Source organism: Mesocricetus auratus, unplaced genomic scaffold, assembly GCF_017639785.1.
Source record: "Mesocricetus auratus isolate SY011 unplaced genomic scaffold, BCM_Maur_2.0 Super-Scaffold_100003, whole genome shotgun sequence".
Taxonomy (NCBI): Eukaryota; Metazoa; Chordata; class Mammalia; order Rodentia; family Cricetidae; genus Mesocricetus; species Mesocricetus auratus.
In genome coordinates this window covers 12486409-12509288 of record NW_024429188.1, presented here as the reverse complement: position 1 = coordinate 12509288, position 22880 = coordinate 12486409, and the positions used below count along the sequence as shown (strand labels likewise).

At 43.9% G+C, this 22880-nt stretch overlaps 1 protein-coding gene across 4 annotated transcripts; it reads right to left on the bottom strand.

Moving 5' to 3' along the window:
• Window positions 1–5617: 5617 nt before the first annotated feature.
• On the bottom strand, window positions 5618–22808 carry Msl3 (MSL complex subunit 3). 4 transcript variants are annotated; one of them, XM_013116439.3, is made up of 13 exons: window positions 22654–22808; window positions 21139–21221; window positions 20665–20760; window positions 20252–20352; window positions 19335–19426; window positions 18671–18796; window positions 17092–17252; window positions 15520–15678; window positions 13567–13829; window positions 11934–12043; window positions 9254–9353; window positions 8491–8575; window positions 5618–6458 (listed from the first exon to the last, which is right to left on the bottom strand). In XM_013116439.3, exons 1-13 carry the CDS (start codon window positions 22753–22755, stop codon window positions 6359–6361), a joined length of 1578 nt encoding a protein of 525 aa, XP_012971893.1. In that variant the 5' UTR covers window positions 22756–22808; the 3' UTR covers window positions 5618–6358. The 4 variants fall into 4 exon arrangements, with proteins under 4 accessions (XP_012971893.1, XP_012971894.1, XP_012971895.1 ...); XM_013116440.3 differs by having other exon boundaries at window positions 19350–19426; XM_013116441.3 differs by lacking the exon at window positions 20665–20760.
• Between the last annotated feature and the right edge of the window lie 72 nt (window positions 22809–22880).

The window sequence follows — 22880 nt, the reverse complement described above, 5'->3', positions numbered from 1 at the left end:
GTACACCAGGCAATTCACTCAAAGAGGCTGCACACACATGTACACCAGGCAATTCACTCAAAGAGGCTGCACACACATGTACACCAGGTAATTCACTCAAAGAGGCTGCACACACATGTACACCAGGCAATTCACTCAAAGAGGCTGCACACACATGTACACCAGGCAATTCACTCAAAGAGGCTGCACACACATGTACACCAGGCAGTTCACTCAAAGAGGCTGCACACACATGTACACCAGGCAGTTCACTCAAAGAGGCTGCACACACATGTACACCAGGTAATTCACTCAAAGAGGCTGCACACACATGTACACCAGGCAATTCACTCAAAGAGGCTGCACACACATGTACACCAGGCAATTCACTCAAAGAGGCTGCACACACATGTACACCAGGCAGTTCACTCAAAGAGGCTGCACACACATGTACACCAGGCAATTCACTCAAAGAGGCTGCACACACATGTACACCAGGTAGTTCACTCAAAGAGGCTGCACACACATGTACACCAGGCAATTCACTCAAAGAGGCTGCACACACATGTACACCAGGTAGTTCACTCAAAGAGGCTGCACACACATGTACACCAGGTAATTCACTCAAAGAGGCTGCACACACATGTACACCAGGCAGTTCACTCAAAGAGGCTGCACACACATGTACACCAGGTAATTCACTCAAAGAGGCTGCACACACATGTACACCAGGCAATTCACTCAAAGAGGCTGCACACACATGTACACCAGGTAATTCACTCAAAGAGGCTGCACACACATGTACACCAGGTAGTTCACTCAAAGAGGCTGCACACACATGTACACCAGGTAATTCACTCAAAGAGGCTGCACACACATGTACACCAGGCAATTCACTCAAAGAGGCTGCACACACATGTACACCAGGTAGTTCACTCAAAGAGGCTGCACACACATGTACACCAGGCAGTTCACTCAAAGAGGCTGCACACACATGTACACCAGGTAATTCACTCAAAGAGGCTGCACACACATGTACACCAGGCAGTTCACTCAAAGAGGCTGCACACACATGTACACCAGATAATTCACTCAAAGAGGCTGCACACACATGTACACCAGGCAGTTCACTCAAAGAGGCTGCACACACATGTACACCAGGCAATTCACTCAAAGAGGCTGCACACACATGTACACCAGGTAATTCACTCAAAGAGGCTGCACACACATGTACACCAGGTAGTTCACTCAAAGAGGCTGCACACACATGTACACCAGGCAATTCACTCAAAGAGGCTGCACACACATGTACACCAGGCAATTCACTCAAAGAGGCTGCACACACATGTACACCAGGTAGTTCACTCAAAGAGGCTGCACACACATGTACACCAGGTAGTTCACTCAAAGAGGCTGCACACACATGTACACCAGGTAATTCACTCAAAGAGGCTGCACACACATGTACACCAGGCAATTCACTCAAAGAGGCTGCACACACATGTACACCAGGCAATTCACTCAAAGAGGCTGCACACACATGTACACCAGGTAATTCACTCAAAGAGGCTGCACACACATGTACACCAGGTAGTTCACTCAAAGAGGCTGCACACACATGTACACCAGGCAGTTCACTCAAAGAGGCTGCACACACATGTACACCAGGCAGTTCACTCAAAGAGGCTGCACACACATGTACACCAGGCAGTTCACTCAAAGAGGCTGCACACACATGTACACCAGGCAATTCACTCAAAGAGGCTGCACACACATGTACACCAGGCAGTTCACTCAAAGAGGCTGCACACACATGTACACCAGGCAGTTCACTCAAAGAGGCTGCACACACATGTACACCAGATAATTCACTCAAAGAGGCTGCACACACATGTACACCAGGTAATTCACTCAAAGAGGCTGCACACACATGTACACCAGGTAGTTCACTCAAAGAGGCTGCACACACATGTACACCAGGCAATTCACTCAAAGAGGCTGCACACACATGTACACCAGGCAATTCACTCAAAGAGGCTGCACACACATGTACACCAGGCAATTCACTCAAAGAGGCTGCACACACATGTACACCAGGTAATTCACTCAAAGAGGCTGCACACACATGTACACCAGGTAGTTCACTCAAAGAGGCTGCACACACATGTACACCAGGTAGTTCACTCAAAGAGGCTGCACACACATGTACACCAGGCAGTTCACTCAAAGAGGCTGCACACACATGTACACCAGGCAGTTCACTCAAAGAGGCTGCACACACATGTACACCAGGTAATTCACTCAAAGAGGCTGCACACACATGTACACCAGGCAAGCACTCTACCACCGACTGAATGAATTGAATTCCCCATAGCCCACTTTAAAAAAAGTTACATACTCTAACTTGCAGTCTGTCTCTCACTGCCCTCATATTGCTTCCCCCCTCCCTTGAGACTGAGGTTTATGTAGACCAGGCTGTCTTGAACTCACGCCGCAGCTGAAGATAACCTTCAACTCCCGATCCTCCATTCTTCGCCTCCTGAATGCTTAGATTATAAACATGTGTCACCACACCTTTTTTTGTAACTTGACAATTGCATGCCTGAGTATAACGGATTCTAATTATCCCTACCACACCCGTTCTCTTATTCACCTCCCATCCCTGTCACATACATACCCGCACCAATTTCCTTCCGATTCCTAACCTTTGAGTTTCTTTGGGGGCCCTCTTAATTGAATCAGGGCCATCTGTGTGACGATTGGATCAGAAGTAAGCACTGGAGACTGGCACAGTCAAAAGTGGACTCACAACTGAGCACTGACGTCCCCCTCCCTGGATCTACCGGTGGCAAAGAGTTCAGCAGTGAAGGCAGTGAGCACACTGCAGGCGCACAAGCATTAAGCCAGCACCACATAAAAGAAAGAGGAATCCTATTGTATTAGGCTTCCCTGGCTCACTACTGTAACAAAACGCCTGGCAAAAGCAGCTTAAGGGAGGACGAGTTTATTTTGGTTTACAGTTTGAAGAGATATAGTCCATCGTGGTGGGGGAAGTCATAGCAGCAAGGCTCCCAGTCAGGAAGTGGAGAGAGATGAAATTTGGTGTGCCACTCTCTCCTCCTTATTCAGTCTGAGACCCTAACTCATGAAATGGTGCCAGGCACCATTTAGAGTGGGTCTTTCCTCGTCAGTTAAACTTCTTTGGAAGCACCTTCATAAAGACATATCCACAGGCGTGTTTCCAGGGTAATTCTGAATCCATCCAAGTTGACAATCGAGATTAACCACCGCTAACCTATCCCTGGCCGACCTGACACCCAAGCACATCACTACATCATAGCATTCCACCTCTGGCCCCTAAACTCTCATTTTCACCTCATAATTCAAAATGCATTTAGTCCTTCTCTAAAACTGCCCATAGTCTTTAACAGTCCCAGCAGTGATAACAGTCCAAAGTCTTATCTGAGACTCAAGGCAATCTTTTACTTGTAAACTTCTAGACAAGCAACTTACAAAGTTTCAATATACAATGGCAATGAACGGACATCCCCACCCCCAAATGGAAGGATGGGGAGAACAACAAGGAAACATGAGACCAAAGAAAGACCAACAGCCAGTAGGGCAAACACCAAACCCTGCAGCTCTATGTCCAGCATCTGGAGCTCATGATGGAATCACATGGGCTTCAAAGGGCTTTGGTAACTCCAGCTCTGCCATTGACTGCACACACAGCTTCTGCCTCGGACTGACTCCACTCCATGCTTGCAGCTTCCCTCCGGTGGTGCCCACAGTGCTGACACCTCCACCATCCTGCACTCAACACCGAAGCTTACACTTCACATTCACATGTTCACAAGCACGGCTTCTCAGAGCTCACTTCCTGAGACTCCAACCCTGCTACAGATTACCTGGTCTCAGTGCTTCCTGGAACTCTAGTGCAAGTCTCCATGACAACTTCAGTCTTGCATCTTTTACACCTGTGTGCCAGTCCATGTGGGTGACATCACACAGTTCTGCTGTGACCTGGCCTTCATATATGAGTATATTGGTGAAAGGCTTCCCTGGCTAACTGCTTTCCAGAAATAGAAAACCCCTTCAGCAATATTCTTAGTTTCAGCTTTCTCCTTTCAAATTAAGTCATATTTTCCCAAAATGTTTATTGGGTGGCATCTTGCTTTCGGAGTACCTTCCCTAATGTCTAATACAGAGCACAAGGTTTCTCTCTAATGCTGCTAATCTCTTAACAATTCCAGCTTCTTTCTCTGCATCTGCCTTGCCTGCACCTATAAACTCATTCCTTCCCACACCAAGCTGGCACATCTGTCTTCTCCTGCCCCATTTGTGTTTTCCCTCACCTGAGACGTGGTTGACAGCAGCAGTCAGGAACCATGACAGAGCCCAATTGCTAACCTATCCTCAGATTTCTTCCACCAAGCAAATGGGCCCATTACTTTACAATCTAGTCTCACTCAAGTTTCCAGGACATGGCGCTGATGTCATGGATTGGCACCAGCTTCTTTGCCAGATGATCACACAAATGGCCTCTAGCTCAATTCTCAATAGTCTCTTTTCCTCTCCAAAACCCCATGAGCCAGATCTCCACTGTCTGTCCATGCTCGTCTTGGCATTTGAGTTTTTGAAAACAGCACCAGAATAGCCCATTACACTGCTTACAGCACTCTAAGACTATTCTGTTGTCAGCTACTTTTGTGCTTGCTGCATCAAAGGGCCTGAGAAAAGGGTTTACTGTGGCTAACAGTTTGATGGTCCAGTCCATCACGGCAGAGAAGGCATGGCAGCAGGAAGCCTCTGGAAATGCATATGTATTACACATGTAGTCAGGAAGCAGAAAGAAATATATGTTGGCATCTCACTTACTTTTCCCTTTTCACTGCATCCAAGACCCCAGTCCATTGCATGGTGCTGGTCATATTCAAGATGGGTCATTCCTCTTCAGTTAAAACTTTTCTGAAACGGTATCACAGACACACCCAGAAGTGTGTTTCCACAGTGATTCTAAAGCCATCACATTGACAATTAAGATGAACAATCACATCTTATCAAGACCTTGAAGGCTGTCGCAATCAGTCCCCACAAACCTGAATGTGTGTTAACAACTAAATGCAGAAAGATCTACACTCAGGCGATCTGGAGGTAGTGAATCTTAGTAGTCAATGATTCACAAGGCACTTTAATGGAACCATTTGTAGCTAAAAGTCCTTGAGGCTACTGCTGTCCATGACCAATGGCCTTTGGAAATTAAAGTCAACTGAGCTGAGTCATACGAGAAGACAAGTGCTATGTTTAATGCTTTCGTGCCATTTAGACCTCTCTAAACCATAGAGGGGGGAAGGCAAGTGAGAGAGTAAACTGAGGGTTCAAAGAATAACTGCAGAGCATGTCAGTTGGTAAACTTGGGGAAGGATAAATCTGTGTTGGGCCCATTAGGGCCACATCACCCCAAGTTGGCACAGAGTCACAGTGACTTCTCATAACCACCAATAGTCACAATGCAGAGAGAGTGGGACAAAAAGGTACAAAGGGAAAACAAATGGAACCAGAATTTGTGAGTGAAGGTTACCCACTGTTGCCCTGCAATAAAGAACTGGGAAGGCCAGAGCAAAGCTTCTCTTGCTTCTTTCAAACAAAATCAGCAAAGCTTTATTTAGATCACCCAAAATAACATTTTATAGAAAAGGAACTATAACATTACACGGCAGAGTATGGCTGTAAAATCTCAAACAAGACAGGCATCGCTTTATTTATAGCAACAAAAATAATGTTTCTGAGAAAGGGAACTGCTACAAGCAGGGCATAGCTGCACGTTCTCCTTTGCCCTCAGTGTCAGTGTCCTCTAAAGCACTTTCAGAGTACTTTGTGGCCTCCAAGCACAACCTAACATCTGTTGAACAGAAAACAGTTTTCAAAACCATTTTGTTTAACATTAACAAATAAAATCAAACAACGTGGTTCTTGCTAACAACCAACTGCAATGGCTACCAGAACAATGTCTAACCTCGCATACGTTCATGAACGCTTCCCTGTTAACACAGCTATGGCTGTTTTTACCCTGCTGGCACACACAGCTTGTGCAGCAGTGTTGCTTTGGAATACGTTCAGGCACCCAGGAAGTAATCATCACATTTAAGAAATCATTAATTAATTCATTAATTAAACCGACCCCCCACAGGCATGGACCACGATGCAGAGCTCAGAAAACAATTCATAACAGAAAAAAACAGTACATGAGCAACTGAAACAACAGAGCCTGCCTCTGTCAGAGCACCCCCAGGGTAGGTCTACATCGCATTAACATTTCACCTGGAACCTAAAATATAAAGCCACAAAGTGCAGCTATTTTTCCAGAACCACTGAATCTTTAATAAATTGCCCTGGGGTTCTTGGTGCTGTAGTGTGCCTCACAGGCAGCAACGTAAGCTGACTCCGGGAAGAAGTCATCATGGTATTCTGCTAAAAACCTGAAGAAAAAGAAAAGGCACTGATGAGCATCATAATAAGGACTGAACACCCTGTAGCTAAGTATTAGCTTTCACATTTCATCTTTTTTTGTGTACTAGGAACGAAACATGCTTCTAGGCTTGATTCTGCTTGATTATTTCCACAGCACTCACTGAACTAGTTTCTGTCAATCACTATGCATCTGAATCTCTTCATCATCAGTGTTGCAAAACAGAAAACAGACCCTGAACTTGATTAGGTGGCAGTCTGATTACATACATGCATCTGTGAAAAATAAGCTCAATAAATTCCTGTTTTTCAAGCTCTAAAAATAATACATGACAAACCCCAATACAAGCCACTTAAGAAATTCACAGGCCTTATACAAACGAAGCTACACACAAACTGAACAAAATAACTAATGCCAGCACTTTGCATACTAATTTGCCATACCAAGAGGCAATACCACAACATGTCGAAAGACTGGCATATCTGTAGATGGCTGGTAAAATGTAGTGTCACTCAAGAATCTGCAATACACCGATGACGGGACAAGTGAGAGACAGGCATGGCGGCTGGAGCATACAGCCCAAGCATTTGGGAAGCTGAGGCGGGAAGAACCTAAAGTTCATGGCTACTGGGAACTATGCTGCCATGCCCCATCTCAAAATAAAACAAAACAAACCCACAAGATAGAAAACAAAACAAGTTCCAAGTGAATCTGGACAAGCGGAAGCCAGCTGTGAGTTCTACCATGAAGCACTTACCCTGCTATCTCCCACCTGTCCAAATTCCTAAAACTGTTACACCTCTCTAAGTAAGGAACCACTTGACAGATATGTGCTTTTTTCCATGTTTGCACCTTCTTGAAGGTCATTGTTCAGTTAGGTGATTCAAATTGCTACCATTTTTCTATTTTAAAAGCTTATTTTTATTTGCTCTTCAACAATTTCATGCAATAGATCATGATTGTATCAAACCCCAATCTTCCCTCTGACACTCTGGATATATTTTGAAGACCTTTTACTATGTTTATTTGTCAAATCTTCTATGCTATTTCTTAAAGTTCTAAGTTCTGCTTTATATGAGGAATACTTCAAACCCTATAGGTTTCCCTATATTCACTTGCAATCTTGGCACTATTTGCTTTCAGTGCGCAAAGTTTTACGTTAAACAGAATCGTGGGCTTAACTGAAAGGACATTTGGGAGGGAAGAGAGTATTTTTAAATTTTGTTTTCAGCAAAATGTTGGAAAGTCTAATTATCTTCAAGGACATCTTATTCAAAATCCCTATAGGAAAATACCCTTTCGAAGTTTCAGACTAATTTCTCAAGAGTACTTTCTACTCTTGAATATCTTAGATCAGTCAGAATGGGGGCCCAGTAAAAAGAAAATGGCTCCCTTTAAGGTCTAGTAGCTAGGCTGAGCTGGTTGAGGCAAGGTGAAGACCAGCCTTGAAGGACAAGGTAAGGACGTAGCTAACAGACATCTGGATGGAATCGAGGGACTAACTGGACAATGGAATAAAGATGGGCATCGGATCCACAGGTCAAATATTCTATTGGATAAGAAAATGACTATCTCAAGTGAAGAAATCAATACCATTCTCTGAATTCATAAATGTCAGCACATATTTGGAGTCATTTATTATAGTTCTAGGCTAATATTTAAGTTAACTTAGGTACATACAACAAAAAAGGCCACTGTTTATGGTACTTCCTGAAGAAAAAAATGTAAAATTAAAGGCAATCTCAAGTACTTCTATGTCAGAAAATTTTCTGCTTACAAGGTTATCCAGCTGGATTCTTCTAGTGACATGAAAATGTGCCTCAGTATCCTTAACTCAAAAACTGGAAAAATGAAGGCTAAAAGAAACATAAAACCAACAAGCAAACAAACCAAAAATTCCCTTCATACTTACCCTATCAGTCAGAACACCTCCCCACAATATGGAAAATACCACAGAGCTACCTTCCATGCATGTTAAAGCTAAGCCTAGAAAAGTCACATGTTTGCTGGCAGAGGTAGGTGTGACAAGGTAATAAAAATACCTCAGAAAGAGATCAAAGTGCTTCAGTAAAGCCTTCAGATTCTTCTCAGAGAAGGACATCTTCCCAAGGATTTCTGGAAGTTTTACTGGATCAAAGACAAACACATTTGTAATCAGCAGAAGGTTACAACGGGCAGGACTCAAGGTGGGATCATCTGGGTTCCTCTTTCCCCTTTGGGAGCAGAAAGTAACACCTACATAATCAAACAGAAAGTTACAGAACAAAGATAGAGTGGGAAGTCAAGGATTCTAAGCACAACTTTTATGAAATTGAAGGCACACCAAATGCCTTGTCTCTGAAGAGGAAGCCAGGTATCCACATAGGTTAGATGCTTACAAGATGCCCATAACCTAGTAAGCCTGGTAAAACAAGAGCCAAGCGACATTAGGCTGCTAGAGCTGAGGGCATAACGAGGCCCCACTTGCCTTCAACCATCTACAGGGTGTGAATGATTGCCAGCAGGGAGACACCTTTTCTTCAGTGCTGAAGCCACTGGCAATTGCTTTGGCTTCCTTCCTTACCCATGCACCTATATGCAACTCCAATGAAACTCATTAGTTGGGGCAGTGTGCACACACACCACCCCCCATGGCAACAGAAGGACAAGTTGTTGAGACAAGGGAGGCAATGGGGGAGTGACTATGATCACCACGCATTCTCTATGCATGTGAAAATATCATAGCGAAAGCCACTAGTGTATGTAATTAGTAGCTGCCAATAAAATGAAAACTGGAAAGAAGACATAAAGAACAGGGATTCTTACCAAATAACCGCAGCAAATGCTGTGCACCATAAATGTATGAAGGGGGAGGTGGCTGGTCTCCTGGCGGATAATTGTCAGGCACAAGTTTCCAAGACAAGACCTACAAAAAAAAGCCATCATGTGAATGCTCCCTTTATTTCAGATGGAGACACGTCTAGATGCCCAAATCGTATAACAGTAAATCATACAGAGAGAATAAAACCATATTGCTATCTAATGAACACAAGCTTATAAAAAGAAATGTGAGGGCCAGAATGACTTAAAATTAGGTTAAGAACATACTGGACTTAAACTTCTGAGCATCAATTCTTTTCTGGGAGACATTTCATAATGGTGAGGAGGCATACTGGGAGGATCGGGAGACTGGCTGCTCACAGTGTATCAAGCCAGGAAGCTGAGAGTGCACAAGAAATCTAGGCAGTCTATAAAAAATAAAGGCTCGGCCCTGGTGACCCACTTCTCCAACAACCTCCACTTGCTAGAGGCTCCATAGTCTTCCCAGAAAGCATCCCCAGCTGGGGATCCAGTGTTCAAACACATGAGCCTCTGGGGCACATTTGCATTAATACCACCGGCCACTTAGCCCCTTTCCCTTAAACAGGAAACACAAACAACAGTATCAACAGTTCCTGGTTCCTTGCTATTTGAGTCATTATGGAAACTAATTTGAATCATCTCAGAGTTACAGCCTAGTAATTGGTTTCTTTGCTTTTACTCTGATTTGCAGGAGTATAGATGGACTTGGGGCTTCGGTTAAAGTAAGAACTGTCTTTCATAGCTCTCTGATGAGTTTCCCCAGCAGTACCTTCATCAATCAGCAAACCAGCTTTCATTGTAGGGTGTGCCTCATCTATTAACATAGAAGAATCAATGTTGCGGGAAACCTCAAAGAAAGAAGCGAGCCATTCACAAGTGCTGTGAGACTCCAGGATGAAGGTCCCTGCTTCACTTCAGCTTCTGGCAGCTTTCATGGAAATGCCCTATCTCATCCCTGGCAGCCAGAACAGACATCTTTACCCCACCCAGGCATATAACCTAGTTCCCACAGGGGAAGCTTAGAACTGCTTTGGCACTGAGTCTTGATCACAGAGTACAAGTAGGTATTTGTAATTCACCCGGAGATTCTCAATGAGAACCACCTGTGCATCATAACCAGCAATGTTGTCATCTAGACCCTTCCCTAATAAATCAGCAGCTGGTAATAAGTGAAAGGGACATAAGGGGTCTGGCTAAATAGTCCTGGTTAAAACCCAAATTGGAAGAAGTCCTTGGGGTCCTTAAAGTCACTATGGATTCTTGAGTCCCTAGAGCCTGCTGAACGCCACTGTTTACCACAAAGCAGCCTGTTCTACCATTAACCACTAGATGGCAGCACTGACCTGAATGGAAGTGGTCTTTGCCTAGTCTTTTTTTCTTTTTTGAAGGGAAATAGAAATAGAGGAGTTGGTCTGGGGGAGAGGGAAGGTGGGAGGAGGGGCTGGGAGGAGTGGAGGAAGGGGTGACTGCGAAGTCAGGATTTAGTGCATGAGAGAAGAACAAAAATTTTAAAAATAAGAAAGAAATACCATTTCCTTTAACACAAAGCCTGTAGTGGCAAGGCTGTTCTCAGGCACTCAAGTTAATGGGCTTAAAGTCTAGCCCAATGCTGACTGACATCCAGCGTGCTTTAACATGAATAGCTATTAGGGATATTGTTCATGGAGGAGAATCAGATGTCAAAATGAGTCAGCAACGACAGCCTGCTGCTCACATCTCATCCAATTGTTTGATGCTTATTTCTATGTTGCCCCAAAACTCTGTTTATGGTTTTTGTTGAGGGCTGGAGTGCTCAACTGGGAGTCTTTTCCCCGAGGCCCCGATGTATGGAGAAGGAACGCAGTTCCTCCCTTAAAACAAGGAATGGCTTCGGATCTCGAGAACCCAACTCTTCCTATCATGGGGATTAGGGTTATCAGTCTCAAGGCCACTGTGTACTTGGTCTGGAATGCTCTTGAGATACCCTGTGCTCCTTTTATGTAACACTGTTTGATTAGCTTCCCCCTAGCTCAGTCCATTGTATGATAGTTTCAGCTGACTTCATTGTACTTCTTAATAAGTTTGTGTGGCATCACACACAGCCTGGGAAAGACATCCCAACCCCAAACTTTCTTATTCTTATTTCTCTTTATCTCCCAAATCTCCTGGTCCTCTGTCTTAGGACCCCGCCACCGGTCTAGGTCACCTTTAAACGATTTGAAGCTAAAAGAGTATTTTTAGCCCGTGCATATCATATACTGTTCCCATTTCACTGTCCACAATCATGGCTCACTGAAACACAGCGCGTCTACTTCGTTTACATATTGCTTGCAGTTGGTCAGTCTTAATAGGTATTAAGTGGCCCACAAAACCTAAAATGTGTACTCTCAGGCTCTTAGGAATCAAAGTATTGATATGTTATACACAAATCAAATACAAGTCTTTCGGCAGCTGAATGACCTTTAAGGTAAAGGTCATTCAACTTGTAAAGCTGGAGACCTGGCAGTTTCCTCAGATTTGAAACCAGGAACAGACTACTGAGCAGACTCCTCTCTATCCTCCGGCAGCTATTTCTTGCAAAGCAACCTAATATTTCAAGAACTTGGGATTGTAAGCAGCCACAAAGGGTAAAAGAAGCCTCGGACTTAAACATCAAACACTCTACCTCATTTATTTCATTGGTTCTTCTGCCTTCAAAGCCAGCAAATACTGCACTCCCTTCCTTACTTGGAGTCAGAGGAATGGGGGAAGATGATCTGCTATGCACAGGCGTCTCTGCCAAAGAAAAAGTTGCAATTATTAACCCATAAAGTTACAGAGTGACCGAACTAGAGACGGTCATCAGGTACCTGATAAACACTAGACGAGTCGAAATCAGTTCTTAAACGCTATAAAACTTCAGCAATATGATGACCTTCATCTAATAAAAGACGGCACCTGGAGTATGATTCTTAGCATGTACTGATACATGTTAGAACATGAGTCACCTTTGGAAAAGTTATACTAAGCTGAAAGAGGCCCATCGCAAAGCCACATATTGTGATTCCATTCCTATGTAATACCCAGAATAGGCAAATCCAAGGACCGAAAGAGATTCATGGCTCTAAGAAGGTATGGGTGGGGTGACTCCTAATGGGTATGGGGTTTCTTGGGGAGAATTGATTATGTTCTGGAACTGATTGTGAGATGGTTGCACAACTCTAATACATTAAAAGCCACTAGACTGGACATTTAGATGGGAAAACTGCATGGTATGTGGATTACACGAAACAAATGGAAAAAAGCCACTTTAAAGTGATTAACTTGGATGGGGGAGATGGCTCAGAGGACTGGATCCTCTTCAATTGCCAGAACCCACATGGCAGCTCACAATTCTCTCTAACTCTAGTTCCAGGGGATCCAACATGCCCCCAAGGTACCCCCAAGGTACAAAAACATATATGGAGGGAGAACACCTATCAGCATAAACTAAAAGGAAACCTTAAAAAACGGTTAACTTTATACGTGATTTTACCTAAATAAATGCCAAGAAAACAAACTGGAATAGAGTAGGAATCAGGGAGATATCACTTCATGTTTTAGAATTTCTTTTTAAAGAGCATGTTGTTTCCTAATTAAACCTTCCCAGTTTTCATCCCATCAACTTATTAATATGGACATATATTTTACATTATTCAATTTACATAAAATGTCCCAAATAGGCAAATCAAAAGTGCCAAGTAGATTGGTAGTCCTGGGGAGGTGGGAAAGGACGAATGAATGATTGCTCATGCATGGAGGGTTTCTTTTGTTCTGTGATGAAAATAACTGAACTGATTTTGGAGATGGCTGCACCAATCTAACTATACTAAAAAGTCACTTTGAGTAGTGAATTTTACAGCCTATGAATTATATCTCCAAAAATCTGATAAAAACCAGCACATGATTTGAACGCTTTCTTCAACCGATGTTTTATAGGTCAGTTTTGAAAACAGGAACAGAAGTGTAACACTCTACTAGTGTTCCCCATTCACCTTGAATATTCCAATAACTCACTGGCTCACAAGAAAGAGCAGAGAGAGAGGGTGAAAAGCAACCTTAAGCGCAGTGCTCAGTCCTGCTTCTCCAATCCTCAGAGCTATCCAAGGCAGTCGCTTCTCCATCTTCCTACGGATGGTTTCCTCTTCTTCAAAGGAAGTAGCCTTGTAGCACTTGGGTGAGGTCCCAGGAATAGCATGCACTATATACATACATTTAGGGAGGCTAAGAACAAAGGCAAAAGTGGTTTTCCAGGCCTGGGGCTCTTAGAGCAAACTTACTCTTTTCCAAGTGAAGAAACAGCTTCGGCATGCTGCCAGATGTGTCGTGCTGCCGGCGCTTCGGCTGAGGTGAGGAACTCCTCTCAGACAGCCTGTCACAGTTGGTGCTGTGGCGAGTGGACCGCCTTAGAGACTGCAGGGCTTCTGGATCAGTTTTGCGCCTCTTGGGGGTGGCTGGTTCACCACTAGGTGGCTGACTCTCTGTGGACTGTGGTGTGGACGGGTTCAACAAAGGCGGGCTAGGAGACAGCTCCTCCTGGGTCCTGGACAAGAAGGACAGAGTCACTGGCAGGCTCTGAAGGCTTCTGCAAGGCCTCCTAAAGGCAGGTTCACAAACCAGCTTGGGGGGGCATATGTATCCCCAAGTATATTCAAACACACATTTTCTTAAACAATCCCTAAATAGGCGAGGTCACTATAACTCTGCAAGGCATGCTGTTATTAGAGACTATAATAATTCATGTATAAGTTTTAGAGATTTTGGGGGTGAAGGGTGGCCCTAGCCCAGAAAACAGTTGCCAGTGCCTGGTGATATTATAGGCTTGTTACAACTGAGGCCAGATATATTGCTGTCTAGTGGACAGAGACCCAGGATACTGCTAAGTGTCCTACATCGCCCAGGACAAGCCCCAGGACAGAGAAACGCTGGTTGAGGGAATAAGACTATCACACAACATTTCCCACATGGAAAAACTGCCAGGATGCGAGAAGGGCGCAAGCATGTCAAAGTCTACCCAGACTCTGAGAATCATCAGGTGTGCAGTAAGCCATTCATGACTTCAGCACAGCTCCCCAGTAAGTTTTCCTGGCCTCTTGTCTGAGGTGAAAGTGACATGGAAAAGGAGGGGGAGAGAGAGGAGGCGGGGAGGCAGCTAATGCAGGCCACAGAAAATGCTAACAGGATAACAGCAGACAAGAGCAGCTGCTGAGTGGTTTAACACACACGGATGCTACTGTCAGTGCTGGAACGCTTGGGCCTCTGGGCATGACATGATCATTGCCATCTTGGAATCAGAGCAGCTGTGATGACCCGCATTCCCTTGTGAAAGGTGGCAGGACTCAGAAGGCACACAGAGCCCTCCTCTTTGTGAGGGTACTTAAACAGTTAATGCCTGTCGGAGAGAAGGCGGTGTGGTTACCTGCAAGTAGCGCATATTCCTATAACTAGCCCCAGCTAAACTCACGTACTCCCCAAGCTAGACTTGAGAAGAACGGGTTTTTAGTCTCTCGCACAACATTCAGGAAGAGAGAGGAGAGGGCATGGCAGAGTGTTCACGCCCCCTGAGAACAAAGCACGCTAAGGCACAGACAGAAGAAAAGCAGTAATGAAAGAAAAGCAGGGAATTAACCTATACTTAGGAGCAAAGGTTCCTGGCCCCTTGTGAACAATATCATGAACTGTTACCCATCAGGGAGACAGGCATTCATTCCATACTAGAGGTGTAAAGGCAAGAGGCTCGGAAGAAGCTGACCCAAATCACATAACAGCATGGGAAGGGTGTCAGGTACACGTCTACTGTCCACCCATCTGGCCCATGCTGCCTTTACCCTCTTCACTGTCTTCTGAAAGATGGGACAGCTGCTCAGAATCCACTGATAAAGTTCTAGTTACTCAGGAATCGTGTGTCTGTTCTGGTCTTGCTAGGTAGTCTTGACTAGCCTGGAACTCCTTCTAGAGACCATCTGTCCCCAAATGCATAGCAGTCCTCCTACTCAGCCTCTTGGATGCTAGGATGCTAGGCATGTGCCATCATGCTGGGTTACCATGAGAATGTAAGATGATCCAGCTAACCCATGAATAAAATGAAAGCACCAGTAAGAACACTCTGTATTTCCTTTCCCGCAAACATTTCAGGCCCCGATAGATGCAGACCAAATGTTTCCAAAAAGAAGTTAGACATGCCAGTGCTGACACCTGTGGGTGAAGGCAAACTTACATGTTGGCTAACTCACCTATTAGTTGTGGTGGTACTTTCCTTAATAGGAAGAAAGCATTTAGACGATGTCACCTTTTTATATTGCGCTTGTTCGTATGGGTAGAGCAAAACCAATGGGAGAGTATAATCAAAGGTTATTCGTAATCCATCCACCATTTCCTTACAAAGGTCAACACTAGAAGGATTGAGAAAGAAAAGATTAGAGATTAGAGGCTCAGTAAATTCACAGGTATTTTCCAGACTTCACAATGAAGGTGTACATTTTTAAGAGGGCAGTCTTATTTTTATTTTTTTTAATTTACTTTGATGCAGGGTCTCACCATGTAGCCCTGGCTGGCATGTAACTCACTATGTAGACCAGAATAGCCTCAAACTCACAGACGTCCTGCCTCTGCCTCCTAAGTGCTGGGATTAAAGGTGGGTGCCACCCAGCTGAGGGCAGACTTTTAAAATCTTATACAGTCACTTACATATAAAAAGAAAACATACGAGTTATAGATACTAATAGTAAAAATAGGGATATATAGACTCTAATATAAAATGCAAGCAGTATGCTAATTACTTAAATGTATCCATATAACACAAACAAACAGGATTAATACAACATAAGGCATCCCAGAAGCCCAGTGCTCCTGGCTCCTGTTTAAATTCTAATACTATACCTCCCTTACACCAGTCCTGCCAAGTCACAAGGGTTAAGTGGGATTTGAGAAACTCCACACTGATTTGAATAAAGAATTGTTTGGGGCTAAGGAGGTGGCTCAGTGGGCAAAAGCGCTTGCTGTACAAGCCTGACAACTTGAGTAGGATCCCCAACATCCACTTAAAAAGTTAGATGCAGTGGTGCACAAATCGCACAAACCTGTAATCCCAGGGTTACTATAGGGAGACAAGATACAGAGACAGGCAACACTCTGGAAATTCAAAGGCTAGCCAGGGTGATATATACAGCAGTGAACAACACCTGAGACTCCTAAACAAGGCAGAGGTGAGGCCTTACACCAGAGGTTGTCATCGGACCTTCAAATGTATGTCGTGATACACATGCATAGGCACACGCACACACACACACACACACACACACACACACACACACACACACACACACACTCTAATTCATTTCTTAAAAAGATCAGCCCTAAGCAACCTTTGATCCAGTTCTCATTGACTATTCTGCTTCCTCAAGTAGACAGTTATTGTCCAAAGTCATATCCCTGAAGAATATCGGTCTTGGCAATAAGGTAATGCACAATCAAGCAAGCTCTCATTTGGAATTATCAAACACTTCACGAAAGTCACAATAGTTTCATATCACATTAATAAGTGAATGCATAATCAGCAAATCCGCTATGAAATAAGAGATGAATTCAATAAAACTGAACAGAGAAAGGGATCCATTTTCTAAACGGTAACATACAAAGAAAAAGCTGGGGGTATGAATGAGTGGAAGAGCATTTGCCTAGTACACATGAGGATTAAGTTCAATTCCCATAACCCCCCACACACATACCCCAAAACTAAGAAAACACCTAACAATAACAACAATACCAAAGACAGAATCCAAAGGCGAAATACCCCAGTGACTCACTTCTTTTCTGCCGGGACATAGTGCACATTCATGTGTGCATGCATCATGGCATGATGGTGACGAGGCCTCTCATTGGCTGAAAAGGCTGCATTAATAGCAAAATGCTTCACATAGGATTCCAAAATGGTTATGATGTTGGTCTGGCATGGAAGTTTCACTAACTGTTAAGAAAAATACAAGCATCTCATACTCACACCCCATTATAATCAGACACATATTCCAAGTAGAATTAGCTATTTTTCTATCAATTTAACTTTGTCAATTCTGCTCAAGATCTTCTTAAATATGTCTTGAAGCTCTTCGATAATCCTTCCTTCCAGTGGTCATACTCGAATACAACTATAGTCTTACTGTTTTGAATACATAGAAGTAGTGGATCCTCAGGCTTAGTGTTCTATTCAAAAATTCGGGAAAACCACTCAAAGCCAAGAGAGGTGACCCTACCCCGCCAATTAAATCCTAGTCTGTCTATCTATCTGTCTGTCTGTCTGTCTGTCTGTCTGTCTGTCTGTCTATCTATCTTATCTCTCTTTTTGAGACAGGGTTCACTGTGTAGCTCTATCTGTGCTAGAACTCTCTATGTAGAAGAGGCTGGCCTTGAACTTAAAAAGATCCACCTGTCTCTGCCTTCTGAGTGCTAGGATTAATGGTAAGACATCATTCCCAGCTTAAATCCTAATCTTAGTTCAAGTCCAGGTATCAGAATTCTGGAAAGCTCCCTGAAGGGCTCAAATAGACAGTATAAGGTATAAAAGTCTTAAGTTACACAAGAACCCAGCACCGTTGTTAGTCAATTTTAGAACTGAACTGTTGAAGAATATTATTTTAATATGTGTTACATTTGTTTATGCTGTGCCATATATGTTTAATAATGCAAAGATGTGCTGCGTTCTTTTATGTTGCATTTGTTTAACTCTGTGAAGCTGTGTTACTCTGCCAGTCTAAAACACCTGATTGGCCTAATAAACAGCTGAATGGCCAATAGCAAGGCAGGAGAAAGGATAGATGGAGTTAGCAGACAAATTGGAGGAGAAATCTGGGAGGAGAGATCTAGGAGCACGAGAAGGAGGAAGGCTCCAGGGGCCAGCCACACAGCGACACAGCCAGCCACATTGTAAGAAGTAAACAAAGACATTCAGAAATAGAGAAAGGCAAAAGGTAGACAGGAGCCGGGCGGTGGTGGCACACGCCTTTAATCCCAGCACTTGGGAAGCAGAGGCAAGCGGATCTCTGTGAGTTCGAGGCCCAGCTTGACCTACAGCCTCCAAAACAATACAGAGAAACCCTGTCTCATAAAAACCAAAAAAAAAAAAAAAGGTAGACAGGATAATTTAAGAAAAGCTGGCTAGAAATAAGTCAAGCTAAGGCCAGGCATTTATAAGAAAGAAAAACACTCTGTGTGTGTATTTATTTGGGAGCTGGGTGGCAGGCCCTGCAAAGAGTCAAAGAGCTAAAACAACCAACAACACTGGACTAAGTACAAAACTGGCAATGAAGCTACCATCCCTCCATGGTGCCTAGTGTTTGACACTGTGAGCACAAAATGCAGCATCCCAAACAATCCATTCCTCTGGCATACCCGTTTCCTCCTGTTGATATAGTAACAGTCATCCTCAAGCTGCTTCTTAAGAACTTCAGGAATATCTATGGTTATTGTTCTTTCATCCATGTCCTTTCTTGAGCGCAGTGACAATACTTTTTTTTTCTGAAATATCACAATTCCATTTTTAATTAATGTGAACAGTGGGAGAGGCTACCACATAAGAGTCTGCTATGCAACCAAGCTAGTTTAGTAACAGTCACATCATACCACATGTCCTCTACTAAAGGACAAAGACATAAAGATACTATACCACATGTTCAAGTGTTTCTCACAGCATTAACTACACTGCAAATTCACTTTTGTTTCTTTCTCATTTATAATTACCGTTGGGGTTTATGTCCAATTTGGAGGCAAGTAGAAGCCAATCTCTGTTATGCACCATTAAAAATGAATCATTATAAAAACACAGTCACAATCTTACATTTTAAAAAGATGTAGAATTTGGGGAAACACTCTGTGGGTACAAAGAATAAATGGTGCTGACACAGTGACTATAAGCAAAGGCTGTCTTTTTTAAAATGTCACAGAGAATTCATAATATTGGTCTTAAAGGTATAATTTTCAAAAGAATTCCTAACCTGAGAATTGTTACTACCATATATACCAAAGACAAAGTTTGCATAATAAAATCTTTTTGTACCACTTTAGTCTTTACTTTAATACGGCGCTGACGATGTTCTTTTATTTCTTCATTCTTTTCTCCACAGCTGTCATGACAGGTACTGCTTATTGCTATGTAAAACAAAAATGTCAGGCAAACGCACATTATACACTTTGGCAATCCTTACATTTACAAATTTTTAGGTGGTGCATGCACTTGACTAAGAAGAATGTCTGTAGTTCTGCATACATTTTAAATCCTAAACACAAATACTGTACCTTTCGGAACAGAAACTTATTTTGATAAATATAACTCCAATTTCAATGGATACAAAAATCACACGAGCTAATGATCTGAAAGTGTTTCACCAGCTAGGATCCTATGGTTCACTGTTGGATTCATAAGTGGTGGCAAGGCCCTGGAGGTATCAAGAAGAAAATGGACTGTGAGAAAGGATCTGTGCGGGCTGGCTGGCTGAGATGAAGGCGGTCACGGAGTCTTACCGACATGCTGACTGCTCATATTAACTGCTACTGTAATCATGTAAAATAAACGGAGTGCATATTACAAAGATGCTCCTTCACTTATGATGCGGTTACACCTAAGCTGATGAAGATATAGGTAGCCTATTGCATATCATAGCTGAGTATTCTAAATGTACTCAGAACACTTACATTGGCTTACGATTGGGCAAACTCATTGAAACAAAGCTTACCTTACGGTAGTGTTAAATATCTCATGCATTTTATTGAATATTGTACTGAAATTGGAACAAGAAAATAGCATATTTGCATACCATCATAAAGTCAACAAAATCTTAAACTGGAGAACATCTGTACATTGTGAGTTTGCACTGTTTTTTCTGCCTATAATTTCAGTGACTCTCTCAATCTTGAGGTATAAAAAGATTATATGAAAATGGTTTTAGTTGAGGAAAATAAAGTGAAGACACTCACAGTTCTCGTCATTTTGAGCAGTTTCTTTAATTGGCACACTTTTTAAGACAGAGTCGACACCAGGCAACCGACAGCGCCTCTTCTTTCCTCCTGCACCTCTCCTGAAAAACATAAACACAATTAAAATAAAATTTCAGGCTGGTATAGGGGTTGGAGTCCACACGGGACATGAAAACCAATAATTATTAAATGAAACTCGAGAAACACAATGGCAATGCCCACTACCAAATGGACAAAAGTCATTCTGGAAAACATCTAAAATTCTTCAGAATACTACAGAAACTCTTCATTTACTTTAAATAGTTAAGATTACTGAAATCTGTCATTTTATGACTTTTGTATCATAAAAGTCCAAAACAGTAAAAAAAAAACCATACTGAATAACACTTTAATCAAAGTGTTTGTATCCTTACAGGCGAGCTACTGCTTTTTTGGCCAATTTACGCTGTAACCGCCGATTTTCATCTGTATCACGAAGCACATGATCTTCGGCTGCCCATCTATCCCAACTATTTGAAAAAAGGAAGAGGATGTAAAAGTCAGTATTCTGAAACAAATGAAACTCATGCTAAAAAGCATTGTGAAGATGTGCCCCAGAGTTGCTGACATTTTAGAAAGCTATATAAAGGTTTCAAAATCACTAAGAGGGTGTCAATAAAGCACAAAGGGAACTCAGTTATGGTTACCAGGATTCCCAATGATTATTCACGGGTAATCCAAACATCACAAACTTTAAAATAATCATGTCTCAGAATACGAACGCTTTACAAACAAAGCAGAAGCAGGAAATTAAACTTTTCTACAAGTGTTTCTAAAAGTTAAAGTTACAAAATTAGTATGCTACAAAGGCGATGAATATTTAGTTTGGTTGTAACAAGTTCACTCACCTTCTGTTCCAACCATTAAAATGTATCAGATATTCTGGAATCTTTCTTCCTTTTTCGTCTTTCCCGACAATAACATCGACGATCTGAAACCAGGAAATACTGCTCACCAGTGGCACAACAAACCAATAATTATAAGTTAGGTTAAAAAAAAACTAGATCACAGTCCTTTTTTAAAGGAAAAGGAAAAAAATTGTTCCCTTTTTAGATCGAGAGCAGGGTTGCAACATTCTTCAACATTTTTTCCTTTTGCCTGAGTGGTTGGTTACCTCAAAATAGGAAACATCCGTCCAACCAACCCACGATTGGTCTCTTGAGTTTGAGACCGGGTGAAGCTTCTGAAGCCATTGGTCGGTAGATTTGTCATTAGCTAGGACCCAGACTAGAAAGAGCAGCCCTGAGACCTCTGGGATTTGTAGTCACCCTGGCCTTGCCTAGTCCAGTGTCCAGTCAAGCGAGTCAAGAGACTTCACAACTCTCCCCCATCCCCCCTAATAGCCCTGCATCCCCGGAGGGGATGTCTGGTACAAATGAAACCGCAAGTCCTTCCCTCCCCCAGCGACACAGAAAGCTGGAGGGATTGGAGTGGAATTTAAACAGAGATAAGAGTTGCAGGAGAGACCTAAGATATATATGCCAGCCCAGATCTTGGGGTGGCCCACAGGACAGCACCGTTTAAACACTAATAAAGACGCACCTGGGGCTGTTCCAAGCTGTCTCCGCCACCAAGGACTTCGCCTTGGTGGCTGGAAACACTGACGCTCGCCCCGACCCCCAGCGCGCTGATTTTCACCCTCTTGGGGCTCCGGAGCACTCAAGTGCCCTCTCCTGCCCTCCACTTAAAAACTGACAACTAAGATTTAGGCTCAGCCCCGGCTGACTGAGCTGAAAACAGGCGACACTCGATTCTTTCCTAGCTCTGTCGCTCTTCTACAAATCCTTAAAAATAATCAAATGGTAAAGCGACTGAGCAACCTTGAGCCCTTCCCTCCCCCAGGGTGAGAGTTAAATGCCTAAACTCGACTCCGGGGGTCCCCGGGACCATGATGTCGCCAGCTGACAGCTGCCAATATCTGAGGCCAGGGTTGAGGACGTGGGTGGGTCAATTGGTCAGGGTGTCCTCTAGGGAGCCCACGCGGCGCTGAACCGCGTAGGACAAGGAGAGACTTATCGCAAAAGCAGAGGCCTCAGGCGACAGTCCTACACCAGGCGCCGGAATTGGCGCCCAGCGACCAAAGCGCCATCTCGGCCTAGCAACCACGCGTCAGCGACGCAACACGGCCGGAAGCGGAAGTAGAAACGGAAGTGTCGCGGACCCTTCCTAGTTAGGGCAGTCCTGCACGGAAAGCGTCTCGTCAGCGTCCCCTGCCGTCCCGGGCAGCTCCGCGCAGGTCGAGGAGCACCCTGATGACTGTCCAGGGCTCAGAGCCACTTGCCCGCCGCTGGCCCACTTTGCCTCCCATCCCCGGGGCGGGGGGGGCAGACCCACGCCTCCTCCCTGTCCCCCCGCGGCGGCACCTTGGCATCGTACAGCACTCGCGCCTTGGTGGGGTCAGGCTCGAAGCACAGCACTTTCTCCCCAGAGTGGAATTGAAATTTCATGCCCTCGCTCGCGCTCATTTGCTCATCGTGGCGGAGGGCGAGGCTCCCGGGCGGGCGGGGCGCGGGCGGTGGGGGAGGACAGCCGGGGAGGCGGCGCTCCGCCACTGGGGGGGGGCGGGAGTGGCGGAGGCTATGACCGCCCC